Source organism: Phacochoerus africanus, chromosome 2 (genome assembly GCF_016906955.1).
Source record: "Phacochoerus africanus isolate WHEZ1 chromosome 2, ROS_Pafr_v1, whole genome shotgun sequence".
NCBI lineage: Eukaryota > Metazoa > Chordata > Mammalia > Artiodactyla > Suidae > Phacochoerus > Phacochoerus africanus.
Window position 1 is genome coordinate 67,238,496 of NC_062545.1, and position 27,553 is coordinate 67,266,048.

Below are 27,553 nucleotides of genomic sequence, written 5' to 3' on the forward strand. Positions count from 1 at the left end.
AGAAAGAAGAACAGACAAGACCTAAAGTTAGTAGAAGGAAAGAAATCATACAGATCAGAGCAGAAATCAATGAAATAGAAACAAAGAAAACCATAGAAAAGATCAATGAAACGAAAAGCCGGTTCTTTGAAAAGATCAACAAAATTGATACACCCCTAGCCAGACTTATCAAGCAAAAAAGAGAGAGGACTCAAATCAATAAAATTAGAAATGAAAAAGGAGAAGTAACAATGGACATCACAGAAATACAAAGGATCATAAGAGACTATGTACGCAACTATATGCCAATAAAACAGAAAACCTGGAAGAAATGGACAAATTCTTAGAAAAGTACAATCTTCCAAGACTAACTCAAAATGAAATAGAAAAGATGAATGGACCAATCACAAGTACTGAAATTGAAACTGTGATTAAAAAACTTCCAACAAACAAAAGTCCAGGACCAGATGTCTTCACAGGTGAATTCTATCAAACATTTAGAGAAGAGCTAACACCTCTCCTTCTGAAATTATTCCAAGAGTTCGCAGAGGAAGGGACACTCCCAAACTCATTTTATGAGGCTGCCATCACCCTGATACCAAAACCAGACAGAGATACCGCAAGAAAAGAAAACTATAGGCCTATTTCACTGATGAACATCAATGCAAAAATCCTCAACAAAATACTAGCAAACCACATCCAACAATATGTTAAAAGGATTGTATGTCATGATCAAGTGGGATTTATCCCAGGGATGCAAGGGTTCTTCAAAATGCACAAATCCATCAGTGTGATACACCACATTAACAAACTGAAGAATAAAAACCATTATGATCCTCTCAATAGACACAGAAAAAGCCTTTGACAAAATCCAATAAACATTTCTGATAAAAACCCTTCAGAAAGTGGGCATAGAGGGAACCTACCTCAATATAATAAAGGCCATACAAGACAAACCCACAGCGAACATCATTCTCAATGGTGAAAAGCTGAAAGAATTCCCAGCGAGATCTGGAACAAGACAAGGATGTCTACTCTCACCACTACTATTCAACATAATTTTGGAAGTCCTAGCCACAGCAATCAGAGAAGTAAAAGAAATAAAAGGAATCCAAATCAGAAAGGAAGAAGTAAAACTATCACTATGTGCAGATGACATGATACTATACCTAGAGAATCCTAAAGATTCTACCAGAAAACTGTTAGAGCTCATCCATGAATTTGGGAAAGTCGCAGGATACAAAATTAAAAGACAGAAATCAATGGCATTTCTGTATACTAACAATGAAAGATCAGAAAGAGAAATTAGGGAAGAAATCCCATTTACTAATGCATCCAAAAGAATAAAATATGTAGGAGTAAACCTACCCAAAGAGACAAAAGACCTGTACTCTGAAAACTATAAGACACTGATGAAAGAAATCAAAGATGACACAAATAGATGGAAAGACATACCATGCTCGTGGATTGGAAGAGTCAATATTATCAAAATGACTATACTACCTAAGGCAATATACAGATTCAATGCAATCCCTATCAAATTACCAAGAACATTCTTCACAGAACTCCAACAAAATATTTTAAAGCGTGTTTGGAAGCACAAAAGACCAAGAATAACCAAAGACATCCTGAAAAAGAAAAATGGAGCTGGAGGAATCAGGCTCCCGGACTTCAGACTATACTACAAAGCAACAATCATCAAAACTGTATGGTACTGGCACAAAGACAAAAATACAGATCAGTGGAACAGGATAGAAAGCCCAGAATTAAACCCACGCACCTATAGCCAACTCATCTATGGCAAAGGAAGCAAGAATATACAACAGAGAAAAGACAGCCCCTTCAATAAGTGGTGCTGGGAAAACTGGACAGCCACATGGAAAAGAATGAATTTAGAACACTCCCTAATACCATACACAAAAATAAACTCCAAATGGATTAAAGGCCTAGATATAAGACCAGATACTATAAAACTCTTGGAGGAAAACATAGGCCAAACACTCTCTAACATAAAGAATAGCAACATCTTCTCAGGTCCACCTCTTAAAGTAATAACGGTAAAAACAAAAATGAACAAATGGGACTTAAAAGTTTCTCCACAGCAAAGGAAACCCCAAACAAAACAAAAAGACAACCCAGATAATGGGAGAACATATTTGCAAATGAATCGACTGACAAGGGATTAATCTCCAAAATTTATAAACACCACCTACTGCTCAATACCAAAAATACAAACAACCCCATCAAAAAATGGGCAGAAGATCTAAACAGACAGTTCTCCAAAGAAGACATACAGATGGCCAAGAAACACATGAAATGATGTTCAACATCACTCATTATTAGAGAAATGCAAATCAAAACCACTCTGAGGTACCACCTTACACCAGCCAGAATCGCCATCATCCAAAAGTCGACAAACAATAAGTGCTGGAGAGGGTGTGGAGAAAAAGGAACTCTATCACACTGTTGGTGGGATTGTAAACTGGTGCAACCACTGTTGAAAACAGTATGGATATTCCTCAGGAAACTAAACATAGAACTACCATTTGATCTAGCAGTCCCACCCCTGGGCATCTATCCAGAGAAAACCACGACTCGCAAAGACACATGTACTCTGATGTTCACTGAAGCACTCTTTTCAATAGCCAAGACATGGAAATAACCTAAATGTCCATCGACAGAGGAGGGGATCAATAAGTTGTGGTACATATACACAGTGGACTATTACTCAACCATTAAAAGGAACAAAATACTGGCATTTTTAGCAACATGGATGGACCTAAAAACTATCATGCTAAGTGAAGTCAGCCAGACAATGAGATCCCAACATCAAATGCTTTCACTGACATGTGGAATCTGAAAAAAGGACAGACTGAACTTCTTTGCAGAACAGATACTGACTCACAGACTTTGAAAAACGTATGGTTTCCAAAGGAGACAGTTCAGAGGGTGGGGGGATGTGTTGCGATTATGGGATGGAAATCCTATAAAACTGGATTGTGATGATCATTGTACAACCATAAATGTAATAAATTCATTGAGTAATTTAAAAATAAATAAATAAATAAAGCCATTACATGTTTGATGATAATCATTCCCATGGATACTGTAAATTACATTTTCTTAGGAAAACACATGGTCTTGCATTTTAATGCTCTATTTACTGCATAATTGATTTCAAAGCTAAGAAATGTGAGGCTAAAAGTGGACAGGCTTCTAGAAGGAAGGAATCCCATGGTCAGGACAGCATAAGACCAAAAAAAAAAATTTTTTTTGAAACTAAACTATGGTTACCAAAAGGGGAAGCTGGGGGCAGGGATGGATTGGGAGGTGGGGACTGGCATATACACACTGGTATATACAAAATCGATCCATAACAAAAACCTACTATATAGCTCAGTGGAATCTATTCAATACTCTATGGTAGCCTATATGGGGAAAGAATCTGAAAAAGAATAAATGTATATGTATATGTACTGCTGATTAACTTTGCTGTACACCTGAAACTAACATGACATTGTAAGACAGCTATAGTCCAATAAAATTTATTTAAGAAAAAATAATAATATGTGTAAGGGAAAACTATGCTTGATAAATTCTTAGTCCTTCTTTTCTCTATAGCTTAAAAAGTCAGCATAGCAGCCACTGATGTTTTTGGTTTTGGGGGAGTTTTGTGGGGTTTTTTTTTTTTTAAACCAAAAATAAACTAACTTTGCAGGAAGAGTTTCTACCTTCACCTAAAGGAAGCTAGACTGCCAGCAGTGACTATTAAGAGGATTCTGTGGGATTATTTAAAGTAACAGATGTGAAGTTAAACCTGCAAGTGTTACAGTGTATCTGGAACAAGTGACTAAACACTTTCAGATTTCAGAAGCGTACATGGTTTTATGCACACAGTGTTATTACAGAATTATATAGAGGATTGGTTATTACTGACAGGGGGAAAAGCAAGAGGAGGGAAGAATGATGCAGTAAAACAGGAGGGCACCCACTGTTGCTAATAAACGTAACAATCATAAACATACCAAGAGGAGAGGTTTAAAAGGAAACTGGAATCAGGAGGCAATTTAGTCATGACTGACATGGCTAAACTATGACAAGAAAACTTCCAGCTGTATTAGAGTAGCCATGACAAGTTCCCTAATAACAGGTGAAAAATACACCAGCGATCTCTGCGAGCAATGACTAGAGATGAGGTCTGAAAAATACATTCTATAAACTCAATACTTCTAATTTGACAGAACTGTGAAAAATAAGCTGCTATTTTCATGAATATAAACACAATTACAAAAAAATACAACTGTTATAATGGTAAGATGGCTCTAGAGCAGCGCAGAAGCCGCCTGCAGAGTCTTTGGTCTATAATATTTCTCACAACCATTTTTTCAACACCATTCAAAATAATTCTGTTTTGACCTCTCTTGTCCTGAGTAATACATAGAGGTACAAAGGTGATTGAGTCATTCATTAAGTGACTATAATGTAATCAAGACTAAAATCATTCCAAGGGCATCTTGTACCAGGAGGGGAGCTGAAAGTTCATCTACTACTGCAGACAAACTGGGTGGTGGCAGTGAATTACCATTTGTGCATGTCTCATTGCCTAAATAACTCCAGAAAGCAGCATTGCTATTTGCATTCATCAGACATCTGTTAGAAATTTCTAGATATGCCTAATACATCTAGAGCAAAGAGCCTAACAATATTGATAGAATCACTAAATTACCATTTTCAAAACAAATAAAAGGCACCAGCCATTATCCTATGAGTTCAGTGTTGCTCTGGAAATGGCCTCTTGAAAAATCTGATGAAAATCTGCCTGCTAAAAATATGTAAACATGGAAATAATTTAAAAAAAAATCTCTTTATTTTTGAGACGAGGCAGAAGTATTTAAAGTTAAATGCCATTAAGAAGCTTGATCATTCAGTAAATAAAAATCATTTATTATGTGTCTATTAATATATAAAGGGAAATTCAGTACAAGTGTGTCATTAACTACAAAATGTGAGCTTTCCAATATAATTTCAAAATAAACCTATAATGATCAAAGTACATCTCTACTGAGAAGAGGTACAAGCAGCCAAGGATAAAAACAATTTTATCCATCCTTCTACAATGCCTTTTACTTCGGTTGAGAACATTCCCATACTCACACCAGGACTATTAAAATGACTCTCCTGAGTAGTTTGCCTTGCTTCAACCACTTTCATGCTCTCATTTCCTGTTCAAAATCTGTACTGGTTTTCCAAAAAACAAAATCTAAAATCCTTGGCCTCGTAGATCTTTGGCACCAATCAATGAATTGCTTCCAAACATAAAACCCCTTGTCCTTACACACAGGGACCTATCCTTCCCCTCTTCACCCCCAGGCCCACTCACACTGACAGTGCATTCCTACATCTCCTCACAGACTTGGTCTTTCTGAAGTGTACTCTCCTCTCTGTTATGTGCACATGCCTGAAACCTACCCTCAAGGCCAGGTCACCCACAACACCCTTCCCAGTCATTCAGGCTGACACTACTCTTAAAGCCTTTTGAATATATCATCTCCTACACACTCCTTATCCTGGTATATAATTTATTCCAACTGTACTGCAACACTTAAGGGCATTTCTTATACCACTTCTTTATATTCTAGCATCTTCTCCCCAACCCTTACCTTCATTCACCACAATGGCCAGCATAGCATCTTTCTGATGCAGATGCTCAGCTGGCCTCACTGAGTCAAAGACACATAATAACAATAATGTAAGAAAATTGAAAACTAAGCATTCTTTAATAACATAAGGACATTTTGGATCAAGTAAGACTTTTGAGAAGCTAATTTTTTTTCTTTAAAATTTGTGAGGATTTAGAATCCAAGATGATGGTACTGAGTTGTTTTCCTCCAGTGGAAACAGTGAGGAGTTGCCCTAGATGTCATGTTTTTCCACTGTGCCCCCAGAGGACCCTCTGCTCACCCTGGAGGACAATTCACTGCCAATGACTGTTCTCTTGTCTGTCTACATGAGTGCCTCCTCATAAGGAAAGACTGTGTTCCATTTCTGATCTCTATATATTGGTAGCCCATGTACCAGGAACTCAGTCAATGACCTGGCACCATGATTATCTAAAACAAACTCAATTAAAAATAACCTTTACTAGGCACATAACTGTTAAGTAAACAATTCATGACTGTAAGATTTCAAATGAGACATAGGCACAAAGTTCCAAGGACTGCAGTCATACAAGTATTAATCGCAAAAACGAACACAAAAATCAAGACATATTTTTGTGACATATGGACATGTGAACATATGTGTGTGCGCGTGTGAGTGGTTTTTCATATATCATAGAGCATTTCTAGAAGAAAAGATCATTTTAGAAAGGGAAAATGAGAGAAGAGTGGGTGATTTTCTACTTTCCAGTCTTCTGTAAAAACTGTTTTTTCTAAAAACTGTGCTTTTTCTAAAAACTATGAAATGTGTACAACTTTCAAATTAACTCCTTCCCATACAAACGCAAGGAACAGTCTAAAGGCAGTTAAAACATTTTTTAAAAATGTGTAGGTAGTCTACCATTAGAGTAAACTAAAGAAATTTTAGAATTAGATGAGCATGAAAGAAAACATAGACAGTTAGGTTTTAGAAGTACAGTGGGGAGATTTTGTTTTGGTGGCATAATTTCTGTATAACAATGGTCAAACCCCTTCTTAACTTAGTATATCCTAATTTAAATCCTTCTTTCATCTATGTGTCCAGCACTCCTATTCATTTAAGGATAGAATTAGCCAAGGAGTAATTCATCCTTCCTTATAATAAGAAGACCCTTTCCCCAAGGTACAGGATAGTAATAAGAAAAGCTTCTCAGATATTTTTTTTTTTGTCTTTGTGTCTTTTTGTTGTTATTGTTGTTGTTGTTGTTGTTGTTGCTATTTCTTGGGCCGCTCCCGCGGCATATGGAGGTTCCCAGGCTAGGGGTTGAATTGGAGCTGCAGCCACCGGCCTACGCCAGAGCCACAGCAACGCGGGATCCGAGCCGCGTCTGCAACCTACACCACAGTTCATGGCAACGCCGGATCGTCAACCCACTGAGCAAGGGCAGGGACCAAACCCGCAACCTCATGGTTCCTAGTCAGATTCGTTAACCACTGTGCCACGTCGGGAACTCCTTCTCAGATATTTTATAAAAAGAACAACCTCCTCCTCCATGGTGACTTGAACTGAAATGCACTTTATAAGCAAAATGCTCAGTCTTCATAACAGAAGCTGTACATTGAAAAATGTCCAGGCATCACATATCTACTCCCCTCCCTCTTGTCCAGGTAAAGAAATCTGGTCTCTGCATGAGATTTTAAACCATATGACCTCAGTCCTTTTGTGGCCATGATCTTCTCATCTTCATTCACCAAGCTGCTAAAACAATCTGGCAAATAGTAGCTTCTTGGTGACCATTAGTTCAATAAATGGCATTTCCTCAAACAGTACACACATGGAGAAGTCAACAGAATAACACAGCTCTGATAAGTAAGGAACTAGTTTCTGGACCCACTAGATGGCCATTTTTACTTTAAAAAATATGCTTTAAACACATAAATGATAAAGACCACCTGATGAAATGTCTCTGAATGCAGTTTGGTTTTCTGCTGGCCCAGGAATCATCTTCTGAGTTACTCTAATGAACTGCAGGAATCTGGATGTGGTACCCCAAGGGATGGAGGTGGTCCCAGGGTGTCAGGAGTGGGAAAGCCTCAGCTCTGTCCTACTTCCTTCAGACCAGGAGAGGGATGTGCCTACATCCTGACACAGACAAGCTTCTATCTCTCAGGGGCTGAGGAGGAAAAACATTTTTTCCTTCCAAGCATTAGGACTCATCTTTGTACCTTGGGGTGTTTCTGGAATATGTCCTCTGGGTCTCATCAGCTCACCACCTTGCAAAGATGAGAAGAGGGCTGCTTGTCCTACCACTGCTGCCATCTGGAAGACACTCTTTGTTTCATACCTCCCCATAAATAATCCAGCTGTGCTCAAATCTCGTGGTGAAATGTATCCTTGATTTTTTGCCTCCACCTCTTCATTTATCCTTTTACTTCAGTTCCTGTCCTAAGATTCAATTTTTCTACATCAAGCTCTTGTTTTCCATAGTTTGCTATGCTGACTGCATCTTTCTGGTTCACTGTTGCAGGGGGGGAAAAAACTGCTTGAAATAAAGTTACGGTTTTGACTGCAACTAAGCTTCTCACAACCTTCATATAAAAGCAGTAAACCACAAGATCACTCCCAATTTTTACTAGCACAGTTATTTTAAAGGAAGATGAGAAGGAAGAAGATATTTTTAGAAAGCTTTCCAGATTTATAGAAGTTTTAAATGTATTAAACTCAGATAACTAATTCCAAACAGATTTAATACTTCCTACACTGCAAGACCAAATCAGGGCACGAGAAAGACATTGCCGAATGGCAGTGCACCTACCTGAGGGTATGGGGAAGTCCTGGACTTTGACTTTGAACTGGAGAGCCTGGACTTGGCCCCCTTCCTGCTGTCAGTCATAGCGGGAGTAGAGCTGCCTGCATAGGAGAAGGCTGGTTTGGAGGCTGAGATCTGATCCAGGGAGAGCTGCAGCCCTTTGTATTCCGTGTCCCTGCAGGGTGGGAAGACACAGCCCTTAATCGGCCACAACAGGAAATGGATACACATATTCTCTTCTCATGAACAGGCATTCATATTTTAAAAGGAAGCAAGCAAAAGTTATCAGTATAGCTGGTTGCCACAAACACTTTGATTTTAGAAGTGCCTGATATTTAACCAATGTATGTGAATGTAGCCGCTGCATGCACCACAGTCAAATTACATGATATGCACATGAAGAGGTCTTGATTTAAAAAATAATAATAATTTTTCATTATTTTTATATAAGCGGAAAAATAAATCTATAAGTCAGGTTCTCTGAGCTTTCGTGACCTCAGTGGTGGAATATGGATTATAAAATCTACTCTAAAATTTTTCTTTGTGGGGTGAGCTCAACAGAAAACTGACTATTTGATGCTGGCTGATCACTGGCAAGAAGGATGTCTTTTTTTTTTTTTGTCTTTTAGCCTTTTCTAGGGCTGCTTCCCATGGCATATGGAGGTTCCTGGGCTAGGGGTCTAATTGGAGCTGTAGCCACTGGCCTACACCAGAGCCACAGCAACACGGGATCTGAGCCGCGTCAGCAACCTACACCACAGTTCATGGCAACGCCAGACCCTTAACCCACTGAGCAAAGCCAGGGATCGAACCCACAACCTCATGGTTCCTAGTCAGATTCGTTAACCACTGCGCCACGACGGGAACTCCAAGAAGGATGTCTTCTATCAGCTGCTCCAAGATCAATCGTTCAGGTAAATATTCCAGATATTCATATGGCTAGCAAACTAGTGTATCTAGGCTTATAAGTAGTTAAAAATCCCTTTCCACAGGCTAATTCAGTTACTTTAGGTTTCACTTCCCCACCAGTTCTTTCCACTCCTTCATCAGTATTTATTAAACTTCATGATCATATATACCAGACTTTGTGCTATGTGGAGATGAAAAGATAAATTAGACACTTAGAGCCCCTGCCCTTATGCAAATTACAATCCACTAAGGAGAAGAAACAATAAACAAATGAGCATAACAACTGCAGACTGTGATATGACAGGGATAAAGAGTGTATCTCAGAGAGTTCACTGCAAAGATGTTGCCTGAGGTATTTAGGGACTAAAGGTTTGGCCCTCCCACAGCTACCACCTCTGCTTGCTTCTAAGCAGCAGAGTCTCATCTGACTCCTCAGTTTTCATAAGAGGATATCAACCCTTCCTGCCGGCAGCCAAAATAAAATGTTTCAGAGCCTTCTTTATGAGGACTTGTGGGAGAATTTTCTCTCAGGTTCCAGAACCAGCTGGGCTGCTCTGGGGTCATTGATTTCTTTTTATCTCACAAGCACTGGGAATCAGAGAACTCATCCTGTTTCCATCTGTGCACTGAAGTCAAAAAGCCCTGAGCCCAAGTCCAATGCGTCACCACCTCTAGCAAGTATGAGTCCTCATGGCAGGCTTTATTTTTTTCTTTTATCTTTTTCTTATTTTTCCTTTCTCTAATGTGTTTACCTTTTTAAACATTTTCACATGTATGTTCAATATTCTTCTGATTAAGATAGGGAACTTAAATATAATAGATTGACAAAATTTTATATGTAAAAGTGACTGGCAGATTTCCATGGACCCATAAATATTCAGTTGCCTTCTTTTCCTTATCCGTTCTTCTACAGAGAGATCAGGCAGAAGCAAGAGCATAATTCAGGCAAGGAGTTCCTCCTCAAGTGACCAGGAATAGAAACCAGCTAAAATAGGTCCAATAATATCACTGCCACTAAGTGCAGTGCAGTGATGGATGTCATCAAATTACAATGACTTCATAGCTAATAGCCCATCTACTTAGTGCAAATAAAAAAAAAATTCTCCTATGTGAGTAACAAAAATATAGAAAGTGGACATGCAATTTGTCTTTTGGGTTTGGGGAATCTGATCACAATATACCACTCAGATCCACTAAGGACAACACACAGTACAGACTCTGAGCACTTCTTGGTCAGAAACTCAATGCTCTCCAAAATGTGGAGCCCACCTATTTTTCTGACAATATCTCAGAATTTGTCCTTCATTGGCTCCTTATTTCATTCAAAAATAGTTCTCCCCCACCCCCGAACTTATACTTTCCTGACTTATCCTCTCCTCCAACAAATATTTATAAAACCCTTCTTAATAAAGAACAGTTTTAAATCCCACTTGCCTGTAAGGAAGCCCTTCCTGACTGTTAAACCCATTCATTCCTTCAATATGGGTTTACTAAGTATCCCTGAGGTGTATCTCTGAGACAGCAATAAACAGAAGGACTAAGTACTACCCCCATGACAGAGGCAATTCCTTAGGGAACTGTGGAGGGGACCAGAAGCTTTTTTTTCCTCCTCTAATCTTATTTTTCAAGTAATTATGTCTTATATTTCCTAGTGGATTCTACATTCCTTGAAGATTACAGTCAAGATATATTCTGTCTGAAAACCATAATTCAAAAAGATGCATGCACTCCAATGTTCACTTCAGGACTATTAACAATAGCCAAGTCATGGAAAAAACCTAGCATTCGACGGAGGAATGGATAAAGAAGATGTGATATATTTGTATGAGAAAATACTACTTGGCCATAAAAAAGAATGAAATAATGCCATTCACAGCAACATGGATACAACATAGATCATATAAAGTAAAATAATTCAGAAAGAGAAAGACAAATACCTTATGATATCACTTATGTGTAGAATCTAAAATATGGCACAAATGAACTTATCTACAAAGCTGAAACAGACTCATAGACAGAGAAGAAACTTGTGGTTGCCAAGGGGAAGAGGGTAGGGAGTTGGATGCAGTTTGGGGTTAGTAGATGCAAATTATTGCATTTAGAATGGATAAACAACAAGGTCCTACTGTATAGGACAGAAAACTATACTCAATTTCCTGGAATGGACCATGATGGGAAAGAATATTACAAAAAAAGAATGTACATATATGTATAGCTGAATCACTTTGCTGTACAGGAGGAATTGACACATTGTAATTATAATTTTAAAAGAAGAGATATTCTGTCTATTCCAATAGCATTTGCACAATAGTTCTATAGATGGAAGAGGAAGAAGACAAGAATGCAACCAGGAAAGGATTATTGTCTTCAATGACTACTGATAACTGTAACCCAACAACCTTTCTGTGTGAGAAAAGGCCTAGACTGACAGCAAAAATGATGCAACCCTGAAAACCGGAATTCTTGTCACCTCTTTTTTTTTTTTTTTCTGGCCACTCTTTGGTATGTGGAGTTCCCGGGCCAGGGATCAGATCCCAGCTATAGGCAGCTGTGGTAATGGGATCCTCAACCCACTGTGCTGGACTGGGTACTAAACCTGTGTCCCAGTGTTCCCAAGACACTGCCAACTCATTCTTAACACAACATTTCAGCACAGCAACATCACAACTACAAGCAGAGAATAAGCAAGGATTCACTTTTCTCTTGCACACCCCACAGTATGCATCTCGACTACTGAAAAGGTCTGAAACTTTTGCCTTGTTTCCAATGATAGAAATACTCCAAATCAAATAGGCTTAAATGAAATTTGAAGGACCAATAAATGATTTTAAATTTTACATATTCACATGAATAAACTAATAAATATAAGAAGAGTTATACAAATGCTTTGGATACACCAATAAAAATATTAATGTTTTGGTGCGCACCAAAACATACAAAAAAGAATCCGCCAAAATTGAGCAGAAGATCATGAAGTCAGGTAGATCACAGTTTGAGCCCCTTACTGTGTGACAACCTAGCTAGGCTTCAGTTTCCTCTTTAGAACTCACAGGGATGTGCTGAGGTTCAGATGAAATATTATATGAAAAACTCATAGCACAGCGCCAAGAACATAGTAAATGCTCAATAAATAGTATTATTTCCTAACTTCCACCCTCTATGGCATTTTTTGGCACCTGATTTCTCCCGAACAATAATTTCACTTTGGTAACAACTGTAAAACATTTCATGACAACACCTACCTGTTTTTTCTTTCCTTTCCATCCCAAACTCATTTTAATTTGCTCTGTTCTTTTTTAGCCTCTAAATCCTATTGCAGTGTGGCCAAAATATTTATTAAGGTAAGTTCCTTATTACTACGTCAGCAAATGAAGACCTTTGAGTGACACTGTGAAAGGAGTTCGGCCTTCCTGTTTCTCTGTTTGAGATTCTAACAGCTCAAAAAATGTGTTAGGATGAAACCCACAATAAAAAAAAACCCACTTAGAGACATTTCAAGAGTGGTTGATATGCTGCCAAGAGCAGCTCTGAATGGTGGATTTGCTGAGAACAAAGCATTTGTTTTACTTTTAGAATTCTATTAAATCGAGTATTTCATTTGTATAAAGTCTAGATGCTGATGGGAATCCCATTACGAGTCCCATTTCCCTCCTCCAAACTCAGACACAAAGAAGAGTCTGGATCTCCCTCTTCCCTCAGCGAGATGCATTCTGGCATCACGCATGCACATTCTCAGAATCAGGTATATGCCTAGTAAAGCTGTTCAATGCCCCCATGCAGAAGGGGGATAAGGTGAAACACTGAGTGCACAGAACTTACAGTCTGAAATGGGTATGGAGAAGAGCCTGACTCAACTGACTTCAATAAAGGAAGGACTCAGCCCTCAAGCTTTCCTGAGAAGGGCCACCTAGCTCATTCAGGACCCCATAGGTAACCCTCTCAAGGGCAGCTCAGGTTGCTCTCCCAGGTACAATCCACGTATGGAAAGAGGAACTATGGCATATGCCATTTGGCATATTTTTCAAAGTGGCTGAAACCAATTTACAATTTTTTTTTCTCCCTCTAATGACTTGTACCAGAGCTGTAGACATCCTCAGGTACCCCGGCTCTGAAAGCAATGTGAAATGGTAATTTGCAGTCACAAGGACTGGCAGCTTGTCAATCTCACCCATATTTGCACAGACCAAAGTAATCCTCTTATTCCATTATGGACAGTCAGAAATCATTCAATTTGCAGAATTAACCATCTGAATCTACTCTAAACTTTATAATAGTCATGTACATATTTGGAATTACCCAAATTCCAACAGAATAAAAGGGGCTGGTTTTGCATCATTGGCCTTCTCAGCCTTTCCTTAAGCAATCTTCCACGACCACTCACAAGGTAAATGCCAGCTTGCCACATGGGGAATTCAGTGTGATGCCCATACAAAGCAAATAAAAGGTGTCTTCACTGGCGAATGGTACTGTCAACTTCAGAAAAAAAAAACTGTGTTTATATCATGTCTATCATTTTGAGTGGGAGGTTTGTGTCCACAATGCCAACCCAGAATCAACATAAGTACAACCTTCAAGGGAGTTGGAATGAGTGTACAGAGAAGCAATCAACAGTATTGGATCACTTCAGGTTGAGTCCAGATTCTTTGCAAGAATCTTCCTCTTCAACCCTGCCTTGCCCTATTCTGCCTCCATTTTAGACCATTGAAGTTTTGCTTTTGTCATGTCAGTTTTAGAGCTAGCCATTCTGGAGTTTGTTGACTTTGTATTACGTGGCAGTTCTTAAAAGATGTTGCCAGATTTCCCAATTGAGCTTTTTTTTAACAGCTGAAGGTGATCAAATTACTGGGGAAAACGTGGAAACAAAGACATACAATTGATTTAGCTCCAAAGGCGCTGACTGAAATAAGCAGAGGATTGCATTAAACCGTGATCGGATTAAGTGGGAACGACTGTGCCTTATACTAAACTTTTTAATTGGATTCTAGAGTCCCCGTTACACGAAGTGCATGACCTTCTTTATATTCTGGCAGAGTTACTGCCTAGCCACAGGGTAAACCTCCACAGCAGAGAGACCTACTTTATGTTTCATTTTCAGGCTCCCACCGAGCCCAGCAGAGATAGTTGATAAGGAGGATTCCATACTGCGAGGGGCTCACAGACTAAAACAATCTGCTGGGAAATTAGGCTAAGGCACCCTTGGAAATGTAATAGTCTCATACTAATAAGTGGATTTGTGTTTGCTCCTTGTGGTTTTCTCCATTTGATTTGGTGATTTTAGTAGTTCCCCCCAAAGTCTTGGGCTTTATGTAAACCTTGCCTCTGCCTAGAAACCTCTTTCCCCTCCATTTGTAGACTTCGTCCAACATGCTCTGGAGTGGACAACCCCATAAAGGTAAGGGATGGCTTACCCTTCCCTTCAGTGAGAGTAAATATTACTTGATCATGAATGAGGTTTACTATCACATTGTGATTTCAAGAAGGAAAGACCGGGGTGTAAACAATAGGCAAAGAATCACAAACAAAAAATAAGTCAAAAAGCTGTCACGTCTTGTGATGTGGCAACACCAACCATCCTCACAACAGGGATTGTGCAGTACCCTCATACAAATCCATGACACAAGTTGAAATATAGCTAAATCCAGATCTGCCGCCATACTGTGTCTGACTGATTCCTTTCCCCACTGGCCACAGTGGTCTCTCATGGCCCCTCCTCTGAGCTCCTGCCCCCGTCCCTGCCCCTGTGGCTCATCGCCCACTTCTGTCTTATAGTGAACAGTCTATCCAACAGCAACCTCCAAAATGCTTTTGCTTCTGAGTTTCTTATTTACTCTGTAGCACGGTATTTTATGGAAACAGATGCTCACCTTGCAAGTGATTAACAAAATAGCTCTCATTGCAATGAACTTTCATTCCTCTCCAATCCAAATGACCAAAAATTCACAAAACTGGCAAATCTTTCTACATAATTGGGAAGAAAATATCAGCTAAATTAGCAAATTCATGGGAGAGATTTTAAAATTCCCAGATTATGTTTAATACTGATCATTCTGAAGGTCTGTGGAGATCTTAAATCAAAGAATCAAATCATATGCTACTGTTTTAGTGTTATGTATTTAGTGTATTAATTAAATGCACTGTTTTTTCAAGTTATAATTCAGGCATAGTATCTGTTATACTGAGCCAAACTATAATACTAAATTAGTTTCATCCTTAACTGTTTATTTAGAATGATTACAGTTGTACTGAAGGGGTGAGTAGTAATAGTGCTTTAAACCCCCAGAGAAACACTTTTTTTTTTTTTTTTTGCTTTTTAGGGCTGCACCTGAGGCATATGGAGGTTCCCAGGTTAGGGGTCAAATGGAGCTACAGCTGCTGACCTACACCACAGCCACAGCCATGCAGGATTGGAACCTCATCTGTAACGCACACCACAGCTTGCAGTAATGCCGGATCCTTAACCGACTGAAAGAGACCAGGGATCGAACCCTCATCCTGATGGATACTAGTTGGATTCGTTTCCACTGCACCACAAGGGGAACTCTGAGAAACGCTTCTAAAAATCAGTAACAAATACAGTATCTCTGCAAGAGAAAAATATGAAATGGGGAGTTCCCTGATGGCTCAGCAGGTTAAGGACCTAGCATTGCCACTGCTGTGGCTTGGGTTCAGTCCTTGGGCTGGGAACTTCTGGATGCTGCTGGTACAGCAGAAAAAGAAAAATATGAAAAGAATGTAAACAATGCATAAATTGCTGAGAAACAATTTTTAAAGGTTTATCCTTACTAGTAATAACCTGTGTGAATTAAGGTGGCTATCAAATGTCATTTTTGCCTTTCAAATTGGTAAATATGTTTTAAATGATAATAAACCTCAATGAAGATAAGGTGAAATAAATGGGCATTTTTATATACTACTGGAAAGAGAGCAAACTAGCAGTGTTTATCAACAGTTTTAGGGGTATTCATAGCTTAAATTCAGTAATTCCACTTCTAGGAATATAGCTTATGAAAAAATCAGAGATAAGTATCAAAAGCATATATACTAGAGTGCTTATCCACATAATTTCTTATAGTTAATTGTAAATAATCAAATAGGAAGAACCAATTTTAGAAGAATTACTTATATACCAATGTGATAAAATATTATGCAGTCATTAACTTTTTTTACTCCAATGATGTGAAAAATACTATTGATAAAATGAAAAATTACCTCTTTAACATGTACAGTATGGGCATGTATATGCATGCCAATAATGTGGGATGGGAAAAACTAAAATGTGAATAGTGATATCTGGAAAATAGATTAATGACATTCTTTACTTTCTTTTTATATTACTCCACAGTATCTTAATTTTTTCTATAATAAACATGTATGATGTTTATTATCAGAAAAAAATTTCTTAAAAGAACACTCAAATTTCAGTCACTCCTACCTATTGTGATATTATTCCCCAATTTCTCTTTATATTTTAAGATTTTCTTCTTGATGAATAGTGTTAAATTACAAAAGAGAAAGCACTACTAAACTTCTTTTCCCATAGGTTTAATTTCTCACACATGTTTGTAATTTTATTTATTTATTTATTTATTGTCATTTTAGGGCCACACCTGTGGCATACGGAAGTTCTTGGGCTAGGGGTCCAATCAGAGCTGTAGCAGCCAGCCTACACCACAGCCACAGCAACACCAGAACTGAGCCGCATCTGCAACCTACATCACAGTTTATAGCAACGCCGGATCCTTAAGCCACTGAGCAGGGTCAGGGATCAAACCCATGTCTTCATGGATACTAGTCAGATTTGTTACCACTGAGTCACAAAGGGAACTCCCATTCATAATTTTTAAATGTCTCAGTACCTAGAGATTTTACTTTCTGATCTATTTTCCACCCTTCCTATCTTATAGAATTATTTGTCTCTGAAGGCTTTCCAGTGAATTACAGGAATTTATGTTTCCTTCTTAGGAGACTATAACTTAAATTATTACCTATAACTGAAAAAAAGAACATTTTTCCATGGAGTTTCTTAAAACAATTTAGTTTCATTTGAGTTATATATGGCATATTTGTCATTGCTTAAATGGCCTAAACCCTACTTCGGGCCACATTTCTTGTTCTGGGGAACTTTATTTTTTGCTCAGAAATTTATTCTATATCTAGCTACTAAAGTTTTAGGTATGTTTGTGAATCTTCCTGGTATAAGTTCAAAATTCTATAGATCTCATAGCTGTTTGGTTTCTTACTTTCTTAGGATGAGGTGTGGGTAAGAGATAAAATGTTGGTCTTTAAAAGTTAAATGAAATGCAAAATGTGCTGCCTCTTTCATCAAAGGCATAAATTAAAAACAGTCGGTCTCCTCTCCCACAATCAGAATCCCTAATTTTCTGGAGGGGGAAAAAAAAAAAAAAAAAGCCAAATCTATAAGAAAGGAAAAATTATAGTAATATCAACCAAGTTTTTCTTACTTTTTTTTTGTGTGTGTGTGTCTTTTTGCTATTTCTTTGGGCCGCTCCCTCGGCACATGGAAATTCCCAGGCTAGGGGTCGAATCAGAGCTGCAGCCACCGGCCTAGGCCAGAGCCACAGCAACGCGGGATCCGAGCCACTTCTGCAACCTACACCACAGCTCACAGCAACGCCAGATCGTTAACCCACTGAGCAAGGGCAGGGACCGAACCCGCAACCTCATGGTTCCTAGTCAGATTCGTTAACCACTGCGCCACAACGGGAACTCCAGTTTTTCTTACTTTTTAAAATTTTCACAAATAAAATAAATAAAATGTACACGTTACTCTGGCCCCACTTTCCATCTCTTTCCTCTTTCTCACTTCCCCAACCTCTCTGTCCTTTCCCCTCACCTTCACTGTCATTTATTATGCTGATGTTTTTCAAACGCACAGTCTCTTTAGAACTCTTCCAATACCTAAGATAGGTAAGTAATGGGGAAACCGTCACCTAATACTTTGTATTTGGAAATTTCTATTCTCACAGAAGAGCTTTCTTACTAGTTCTTCTGACCTTTACAAAGCTGATTTCTAAACCCCAAAACTATCTGGAAGAGAGGGTAAAAGGAACATACCTCCTATGCTCAACTCCACACAAAATCCAGGAACATTAAAAGATATCTGTTCATAAATAAATACTCTTCCCACAACACTGGGAAATTTGAGTCCTATCCTCAATCACAGGGTCCCCAAATTTCCTATAGTGTGTTGGGAGGCCCCACAAGGCCAAACCTCATGGCACTGCTGCAAGCTCTGCCCTTTTCTATACAACACAAGGTACTGGCATTTCTGCAGATAACAGAAAATTTGAACCTCAGACTTTGAACTCCCTAGGAAAAGCAGCAGCAAAATAAGATGGCACAATGCAATGTTTTGAAGTGCACACGTCTTCATTTGTTTTAACTTAAATATTTTAAAACATGTCCTATAGCATTTATTCTTGATTAAACCTTTTCTAGATAGTTAATCATTTAATGGTTTCTTTACAGTTGCTGTGCAAACAGTTCATTCATACCTGTGACATATCAAATCTCACAGACTGTTCTTTAATTGGATTCATTTATTTCTAATCTCCTTAAGTCCTTACTACTGTAATGCTTAACTAAATATATATTAAACTCTATTATTTAAACAGCTAAAATAAATTTGAAATGCATTTTATGAATAAAAATTCACAATTCAAAAAATGTCCCGTTATTATTATTACCGTCATCATCATCATCATTATGTGCCTTGGCATTCAGATATTATTTAAGGTTGCCTGGTATGAAGTTCCCACTGCACTGCAGTGGGTTAATGATCTGGCTTGTCTCTGTGGTATTGCTGGTTCCATATCCGGCACAGCACAGTGGGTTAAGGATCTGGCTTTGCCGCAGCTGTGGCGTAGGTCTCAGATGTGGCTCAGATTCAATCCCTGGCCCAGAAACTTCCATATGCCAAGGGTGCAGCTGATAAAAGAAAAAAAATGTTTTAAATAAAATAGTAACAAAAGAAATTTTAAAAAAAATGCCTGGTAGATAAGTTGCCTTTATAAAGTAAATTCTGAATTATTGCTGGAGATTTTGAATTGCTCACTAAAAGGCCAAATTTTTCATTGTTCCATACTTAGAGTCAGAGAGCTTATATAATACTACACAGAATATATGATTATTTATAGAGCCCATTACTAAAGACAGAATAAGCAGCTGCCTGTTTTTATGATTTTTATGGCATAAGAAGTTTCCTTGGCCCCACAAAGATGTCTTAAGAATGGTCTACCGGTTGATGTTTAAAATCTACTGTTAGACATTTATTTCTATGGCTTTAGATAGATGACTCAGAAAGGGATAATAGGGTAAGCCTCATCTATTATCTTTCATTGATTAGTTATTAGCTCCTTTCTATGGAGCAGTGATACTCAAATTTCAGCATGCCTCGGAAGAACATAAAGAGTTTTATTAATATACAGCTTGCTGGGCTCCACTTTTTAGAATTTTTTACTTGGGGGTCTGGGATGGAGCCCACAATTTGCATTTTTTAACAAGCTCCTTGATGCCAGCTAAGGGATCAGAACTAGAGCAGTTGTTATCTGGGATGAGAAAAACTAAGAGTCACACACCACAGAGAAGGTGAAAAGCCACTGAAAATGGAGCAAACATTTCAAAGACAAAATTCACATTTTCCCCAGGGCCTTCCCTGACTACAGATATTTCACTGACCCACTCCCATCCCCACCCCAGACTGTTTACTTCTTTTCGGCCTTTTCTTTGGTATTATTCCTGTAAATCCTCCCTATACCACTGGAGAGCCATAGGGCTTGGTGTTCAGGTTTTTCTCTATTAACATCCACTCTAGCGATCTCAACCCCTTCTGCTGGCTTTATTTTAGGGCTGCACCCATGGTATATGGACGGTCCCAGGCTAGGTGTCGAATCAAAGCTGCAGCTGCCGGCCTACACCACAGCCACAGCAACAGCAGATCCAAGCTGCATCTGCAACCACAATCACAGCAACACCGGATCCTTAACCCACTGAGCAAGGACAGGGATCAAACCCACATCTTCATGGATACTAGTCGGGTTAGTTACCAGCTGAGCCACAACGGCAACTCCTCTGCTGGTTTTAAATTCCACATGCTGACGGCCCGCCATCCCTGCCTAGTCCTCCCCACTCCAATACATCCAGATCCAACTGTCCACCTGACATTTCCACTCTGATGAATAACAGACATCTCAAACTAAACATGTCCACACACAACACTTGATTGCTGCCTTTTCCTTAAAATCTGCTTCCTCCCACCATTCATTCAGGCTGCTCAGGCTAAAAATCTAGGTGATGCTCCTGACTCTTTTTTTTTTCACAACTCACATCCAGTCCATGTGCAAATCCCGTTGATCTACCTTCAAGGCATCCTGCATCTGATCCATCACCACTACCTCCCGCCTTCAAGCCATCATCTCCCCTCACCTAGGTGATAATAATCATTCCCTAACTAGTCTCCCTGCCTCTCTCACCACTCTCCCTAAACCTCATTCTCCACATCAGCCAGGTGATCCTTTCAAAGCTTAAATTACTTCATGCCAGGCCTTTGCTCAAAACTCTCCAATGGCTTCCTAAAGCCTTCAAGACCCAACCAATGATCTGACATTCTCTATTTTAGAACTGCCTTTTTCTGTTCTTCCCACCCCTTTCTCTGCTCCCGCCACGGTGATCACCTCCCTTCATCAAATTACCAAACTGGTTTCCACCTCAGGGCCTTTGCACTTGCTTCCCACTCTGCTGAACTGTTCTCCCTGCAGGCTCAAGATGGCTGCCTCCCTCCTTTATTTAAGAGTCTTCAGAGAGGCCTTCCTTCCCTGAGCACTGTCGTCTTTTTGTCCTACTTAATTTTTTTTTCATTACATGTCATTATACAACATATTTATTTGTTTGTAGGTACTATCTGTTTCTTTCCCCTAAAATGTATGCTCAATGAGGGTAAGGACCATATCTGTCTTGGTCTTACCAGATCCCAGTCAGAGAACTTGGCATGTAGCAGGCACTGGGGAAATAATTGCTGAGTGAATACAAGACCCATGCTGAGCCTTCAGTAGAGAGGCCTATGCTCTACAACATTTCTTACCACCCTCTTTTACAGCAGCAGAAATTAAGCTGATTCTAATGACAGAATTTTTTTGTTAATGAAGGCCCTATTGAGTCAACCGAGATGAGACACAAATAGAACAGAGATTATAATGTAAAATGCCATGAAGCATCTCAAAATATTTTCCCCTGATTTTCAATTAGCCCTCACCACCAAATGCCACCCTGCACTTTGCTATTTCTTTAACTGCTTTAATTGGAGGAATTATTCTTCCCTCCCCTTTGTGGGCTTCCTCCTTCTAGCATTCCTGAGCTGTAACCCTGCAGGGGTCCATTACCCAAACCCAGCACAACAAATACTTCACTTTGCTAGGACTAAGGTAAGACTTTACCAGCTAATAGAAATGCTGTTATTCTATTAGTCTCTTAATGGCTTATAAAAATTAAAATGAAAGCCTTGTGTTGCATTGAGTTAGTCCTGGAGGGGAAAAAAAAAAATGCTGCTCTTTTCCTGTTGTATATTTGGACACCAACATCAATTAATGGGAATGTGGAAAGAAATAACTCTGTGAGTCCTTACCTTCAGCCACCAGAACACATCACAATCATCACAAGCCAGAGAGTAAAATGAATGATGGAGGAGCAGCAGCAAGCCACAAACCCCTAAAAAGACTCCAAACCCAGGATTCTATTTTTGTCGTGGTTTTCAGCAGCAGGAGAGAGCCAGTACATTCTCAGACTGCATTACCAGAGAATGTTGCTATTCTCAGAGAGATGTTAAAAAGTGACAAGGGACTTGGGTTTAAAAGTACAAACACACAGAGAATCCCACCTTAATGGGTACCATTATGACATCCAGTTCAACATAATGAGGCTATTTCCACAGTCTGGCCAGCAGCCCACATTAGCACGGCTTTACTGATGTGGATACAACAAATTCTGTTTGAACAAGAAATCCCGGGGGAAAAAAAAAAAAAAGAGAGAGAGATCCTTTCACAAGCTCTATCTATTTAGCAATCAATCAAAGGAAAGATATCCTCCTAGTAAAGACAGCAGCTCATGTTTGAATCCTGGTAAAATATTAGATGTTCTAAATAAAATAATGGTCTGTGGGTGATACTTATGGATTTGCTGTTATGCGAACATGTCAGGTCTATTGATGCTTAAACCAGTGAAGGGGAGATGGGCCAGGGCCTGGAATGAGCATACTGCATGGCAGCTGATGGGTTCTGAGTACATCCAAACTTCAAAGCAATGAAGACCCCATACTGAACAAGAGAGTGAAGCATCCACAGGCTGAAAAATTTCTGCAAAACATCCTATTACTTCCATATGAAATGTCAATTTTAGACTATTTTAATGTAGGAAATGGCAATTTCATGTGGTTCATCCTAGTGCAATGTTACCAGCTGAAAGACAGCCTGCCAAAGAGGACATCAGGTAGGCTCTGGGTCGGGGGCCTGGGTTGGTATGCTCACCTCATTAACTGTGTTGTACTGGCTAAATCTCTTGGTCTCTCTGAGGCCCTGGCATGAAGTAGCCACCCCTCAAATGTGAATCCTTGTGTCTCCCCAGCCTTTCTAATCATGGCAACAAACAGCAAAGTTTCCCACCTCCCCTTCTGCTTGAAGCTGACGGTCATCTTTCAGTCTCTCCAGGCCAAGGCAGCACTGCTGCCTGAGAAGAATCCCTTACAGAAGAAAAGTTTTGGTTTTTTTTTTTTTTTTTTTTGTCGTTTTTTAAATCTTTTCTAGGGCCGCTCCCATGGCATATGGAAGTTCCCAGGCCAGGGATCTAATCGGAGCTGCAGCCGCTGGCCCACGCCAGAGCCACAGCAACGCCAGATCCAAGCCACCTCTGCAACCTACACCACTGCTCACGGTAACACTGGATCCTTAAACCACTGATCGAGACCAGGGATCAAACCCGCAACCTCGTGGTTCCTAGTCGGATTCGTTAACTGCTGAGCCACGGCGGGAACTCCGAAAAGTTTAAAATATTACAAAAGCCTAAAATAATCAGCAACCTTCCTAAAAAGGTAATAAATCTGCAAAGACTATTTTGACTCTAGAGAGATTCTTTACTTTAAAATTTGCCAAGGCTCATGGAATTCCTATCCTGGCTCAGCAGTAATGAACCTGACTAGTATCCATAAGGATGCAGGTTCAATCCCTGGCCTCGCTCAGTGGGTTAAGGATCCAGCACTGCTCTGATCTGTGGTGTAGGTCACAGATGCAGTTCAGTTCCTGTGTTGCTGTGCTGTGGTGTAGGCCAGCAGGTGCAACTCTGATTCAACCCCTAGCCTGGGACTTCCATATGCCATGGGTGTGGCCCTAAAAAGAAAAAAATAAATAAAATAATATTTGCCAAGGTTCATAATGCTTTATAAGTCAGCCCCACAAAATACTCAAAAATCCCATTATCTCATTTAATGTTCACAGCTTTATGGGGTAGATATAATTATTACCTGCATTTTACAGATTAACAATAATAATTTTAAAAAGACAGCGAAGTTAGGCAATTTGCCCATGGTCACAAAGTTAGTCACTGGAAGCACTGGGATTTTGGAGAGGCAATAGACCCAGAGCCCAAACCCTTAACTAACATGCTATGCTGCATAATAAAATGTAGTGCTGTTTCATTTCCCCACACATTTTTCAAATATCTTATAAAACATCCCTTTGGTTACCAGAGTTTGAAACATCTAAGTAAGAAGCCTAGGGACTAGACTACATATATTCTAACAGTAGGATGAGGATGTCAAAAGCATCCCTGGGGAGGTAAATCTGGTCCTGCAAATCTGGAGTCAGCCATATAGCTCTTTGTACCATCCTCTCTTCCAATCTACTGCTGTCTGTCATCCTAATGTATAGCTCATTTTTGCCTGCTACAAATAAATTTTAAAGTATAACCATTATTCATGTGGTGCTACTGTGTGTATTCATTTCCATTAGGTGATCTTATATTCAATTCACAATGCTGAAATCCCTTAAAACTTTAACACTGTGCTCTATGCCTAGATGCTAAAAAATACACATTTATTACTAAAGTCAGATGGACATGTTGAAGATATACCAGAACTAATCTGGGAAAGGCAAAAGCCTTAGAGGAAACTGTTTCCAATCCTGATGGAACATGCTCAGTTCCAACAGAGAAGTTTAGGAAAAAAGGTAGACACAAAAAGAAACCCACCTTAGATGAGCGCAGTGAGATAAGCATGGAGAAGTACCTGTTTCATCTCAAAAGACACTACCTCTGCTTCCGACCCCTGAAATTCCCTCCTACTCTGATAGCTGCACCCTCACTTCAAGCACCTTTGAACTCTGTGCCCTTACCAAACAGTGCAAGTGTACCGTATTGTTTCAAACTAGGCCAATCTGTGCTCTTCACTTTTTTTTTTAGCCACACCCATGACATGCAGAAGTTCCCAGGCCAGGGATTACACCCATGTCACAGCAGTGACCCAAGCCACAGTAGTGACAATACTGGATCCTTAACCACTAGGCCACCAGGGAACTCCTTTCTTTTTTTATTCCTTTTTTTTTTTTTTTTAGGGCCTCACCCACGGCATATGAAAGTTCTCAGGCTAGGGTTAGTTTTGGAGCTACAGCCACAGCAATGCAGAATCCAAGCTGCCTCTGTGACCTACACCACAGCTCATGGCAATGCTGGATCCTTAACCCACTGAGCAAGGCCAGGGATTAAATCCGCCAATACTAGTCGGGTTCATTAACACTGTGCTGCCATAGAAACTTCTCTCTCTTTTTTTTTTTTTTTGTCAAGATCTACATTCTTAAATATTTAAACAAAGCACTTTTATTTTACCAACTTAACTATAAACTACCCAAGAGATGCCAAGACTTCTGCTTCACGTGTGCCTGCAATAAATCACTGCAATCTGCCACCCTCTACAACACTAGTGATCTAGCCATGCCCAGCCCATGAAGAGAGATGGAGAATATACTAGAGCCTCCTCTGTTTTATCCCCATTAAATTATAAAAATACTATAAAAATACCTGTTTTATTCCCTTTAAATTATAATTACTGACTTGTAAAATTGACAAAGCACTGGTTCCAACTAAATTCAGTCTGGAAATTTGATAAAAGCTTAGTTTCTTAGAACACTCTTTTCCCTATAAAGCACTATTTCACCAGGTAAGGCACCTTCAACCTTGCTTGACACAAATAAGGCACTCAATAAATGCTGGCTTACCTCCATCCAAGCAGAAATCTCAGTTCCCTTTAGAGTATACAGTGAAGCAGTGAGAAATGGTGCACTTAACCAAGCTATAGAAGCCACCACACACAAAGAACACAATGCTTGGAGGTGTGTATATGGAAGAACTGGGAGGGGAAAGAAAATAAACCCTTAAGTTTGTGGATTTTAAAGTCCAAGTTAAAGAGGGAATTATTCATCTCCTTCCAAAATATTTCAGTTGGTGTTACATAATTGGCAGGAGCTAATAAAAAACAGTTAAGGTATTTTGAGCATCTGCTTTCTGCTAGGTACCGTGCTATATGCTCATTATCTCATTTAACCCTGAGTGCTTAAAATGTGTGTGCAAATGTCTCCATTTAACAGATGTGAAAACAGAGGGTCAAATGAGTAGAGTTGTGCTCAAAGTCTCACAGCTATTATGCAGCAACGCATAATTGAACTCAGATTCATCTGACACCAAAGCCTATGCCTTTCCCTTATAGGTTGCTTCAAGTAATACTGTGCTTTTATGAAAACAAAATCATGATCCCAGTGCAATACAACTTCCCAGACTAAAAGTCACAGATGGTAAACAGATGGCTCAGAATCAGCCAGACTTCAAACATTATCAATGCCTAACAAAAGCAAGTTACCCTCTCATACCCATAGCCCTGCCCTCACCATGGACCACCTCTCTTCCCTGTCAGCTCCCTAGACCTTGAAATGAAAGGAGGTGTGGAAGTTACTCCCTCAGACAAGGCAGAACGTTAAATTCCTCCATTCATAGGCACTCAGGTATTTCCAGATTCCATCTAAACTCCAACCAATCCTTTTTGCATGATACCTTAAACAGACACCAGCACTTCAACCCAAATGAGTTTTCTATCACCACCTGCTCATCTGGAAAGATATCACAAGCCAATGAGAGCAGAAAACAGAGAGGGAAGCTCTGTATAAAGGGAATGAAGTTAGCAGCCTTAAATTATCAAGATTTGCATAATCCAAAAAAAAAGTAAATCAGTTTTACTTCAATTTTTTACAAAGATATGCATAACCCACCCCCTACACATGCACACATATCTTATACAAAACACAAGTGTTTGCCCATGACTACACTAAGTCAGAAGACAAAAACGTGCTTCTCTGAAGTTCCAGTAAAGCCTCATTTGAATTTGTCCATCCCCTCACAATAACATGGATGAGTTCCTGCCCGCAAATGTAAAAATCCATCTTTTTTCCATACTGTGACTCAAAGATCAGAACCCTCTCCCTCCCAAAAGCCAGAGCAGAGTAGTTAGGCTAGTCATTCAGAAAACACCAAGTAGCCTCGACCCAGGAGGTAGAGGGGAGGTCCTGTGAATCAGTGCCCTCCAGGTCAGGGCAACAGCAAAGGAAGGAGTGGAAGCCAGAGAGGTCAGTGAAAGCAGCAGCAGTCAGGCAACAGCACTGCCCAAGGGCCAGAGGATGGCACACCTGCCCAGAGCATGCTGGGAAGCTCTCCATCCCCAGCCCCTAAACAGAATCCCCAGGAGACAACATTTTCTGCCATTCTCTTTCAAAAGAAGGAAAAGGGCAATGCCAGCCCTCCCCACCCCCCAAAACACATACACATACACACACACACACACACACACACACCATCTTAGAAATAGCCTGCTGCCCCAGGAGGCAATTTGGTGCCTTATCTAATTAAAAAAAAAAAAAAAAAAGGATGACTTGGCTTGCCAAATTCACTGATATTTGTTGTAGCACTTTTGTTTAACAAGAATATAAAATGTTAAATCTGGCTGCAGAAATAAAGTGATTAGTAATAGTAATATTGTATCTGTGTAACCTAAAGGTAAGCAAATCAGTAAAAAAAAAAAAAACAAAAAAAAAACTAGAATGTTTGCAGGCCACATTTTTTCTCACAAAATGAAAATGCCTTAAGGGGAAGAAAAAGATACATTCTTAATCAAAT

The 27,553-nt window shown here is 39.5% G+C and overlaps 1 protein-coding gene across 1 annotated transcript in view; it reads right to left on the reverse strand.

Moving 5' to 3' along the window:
- Positions 1-27,553, reverse strand: part of SIM1 (SIM bHLH transcription factor 1) — a 74,627-nt gene that overhangs the window by 24,457 nt on the left and 22,617 nt on the right. Inside the window, exon 10 of the mRNA XM_047761579.1 lies at positions 8,432-8,600. Within this exon, the coding sequence (XP_047617535.1) occupies positions 8,432-8,600 (169 nt within the window). The remainder of the gene's footprint in view (positions 1-8,431; positions 8,601-27,553) is intronic.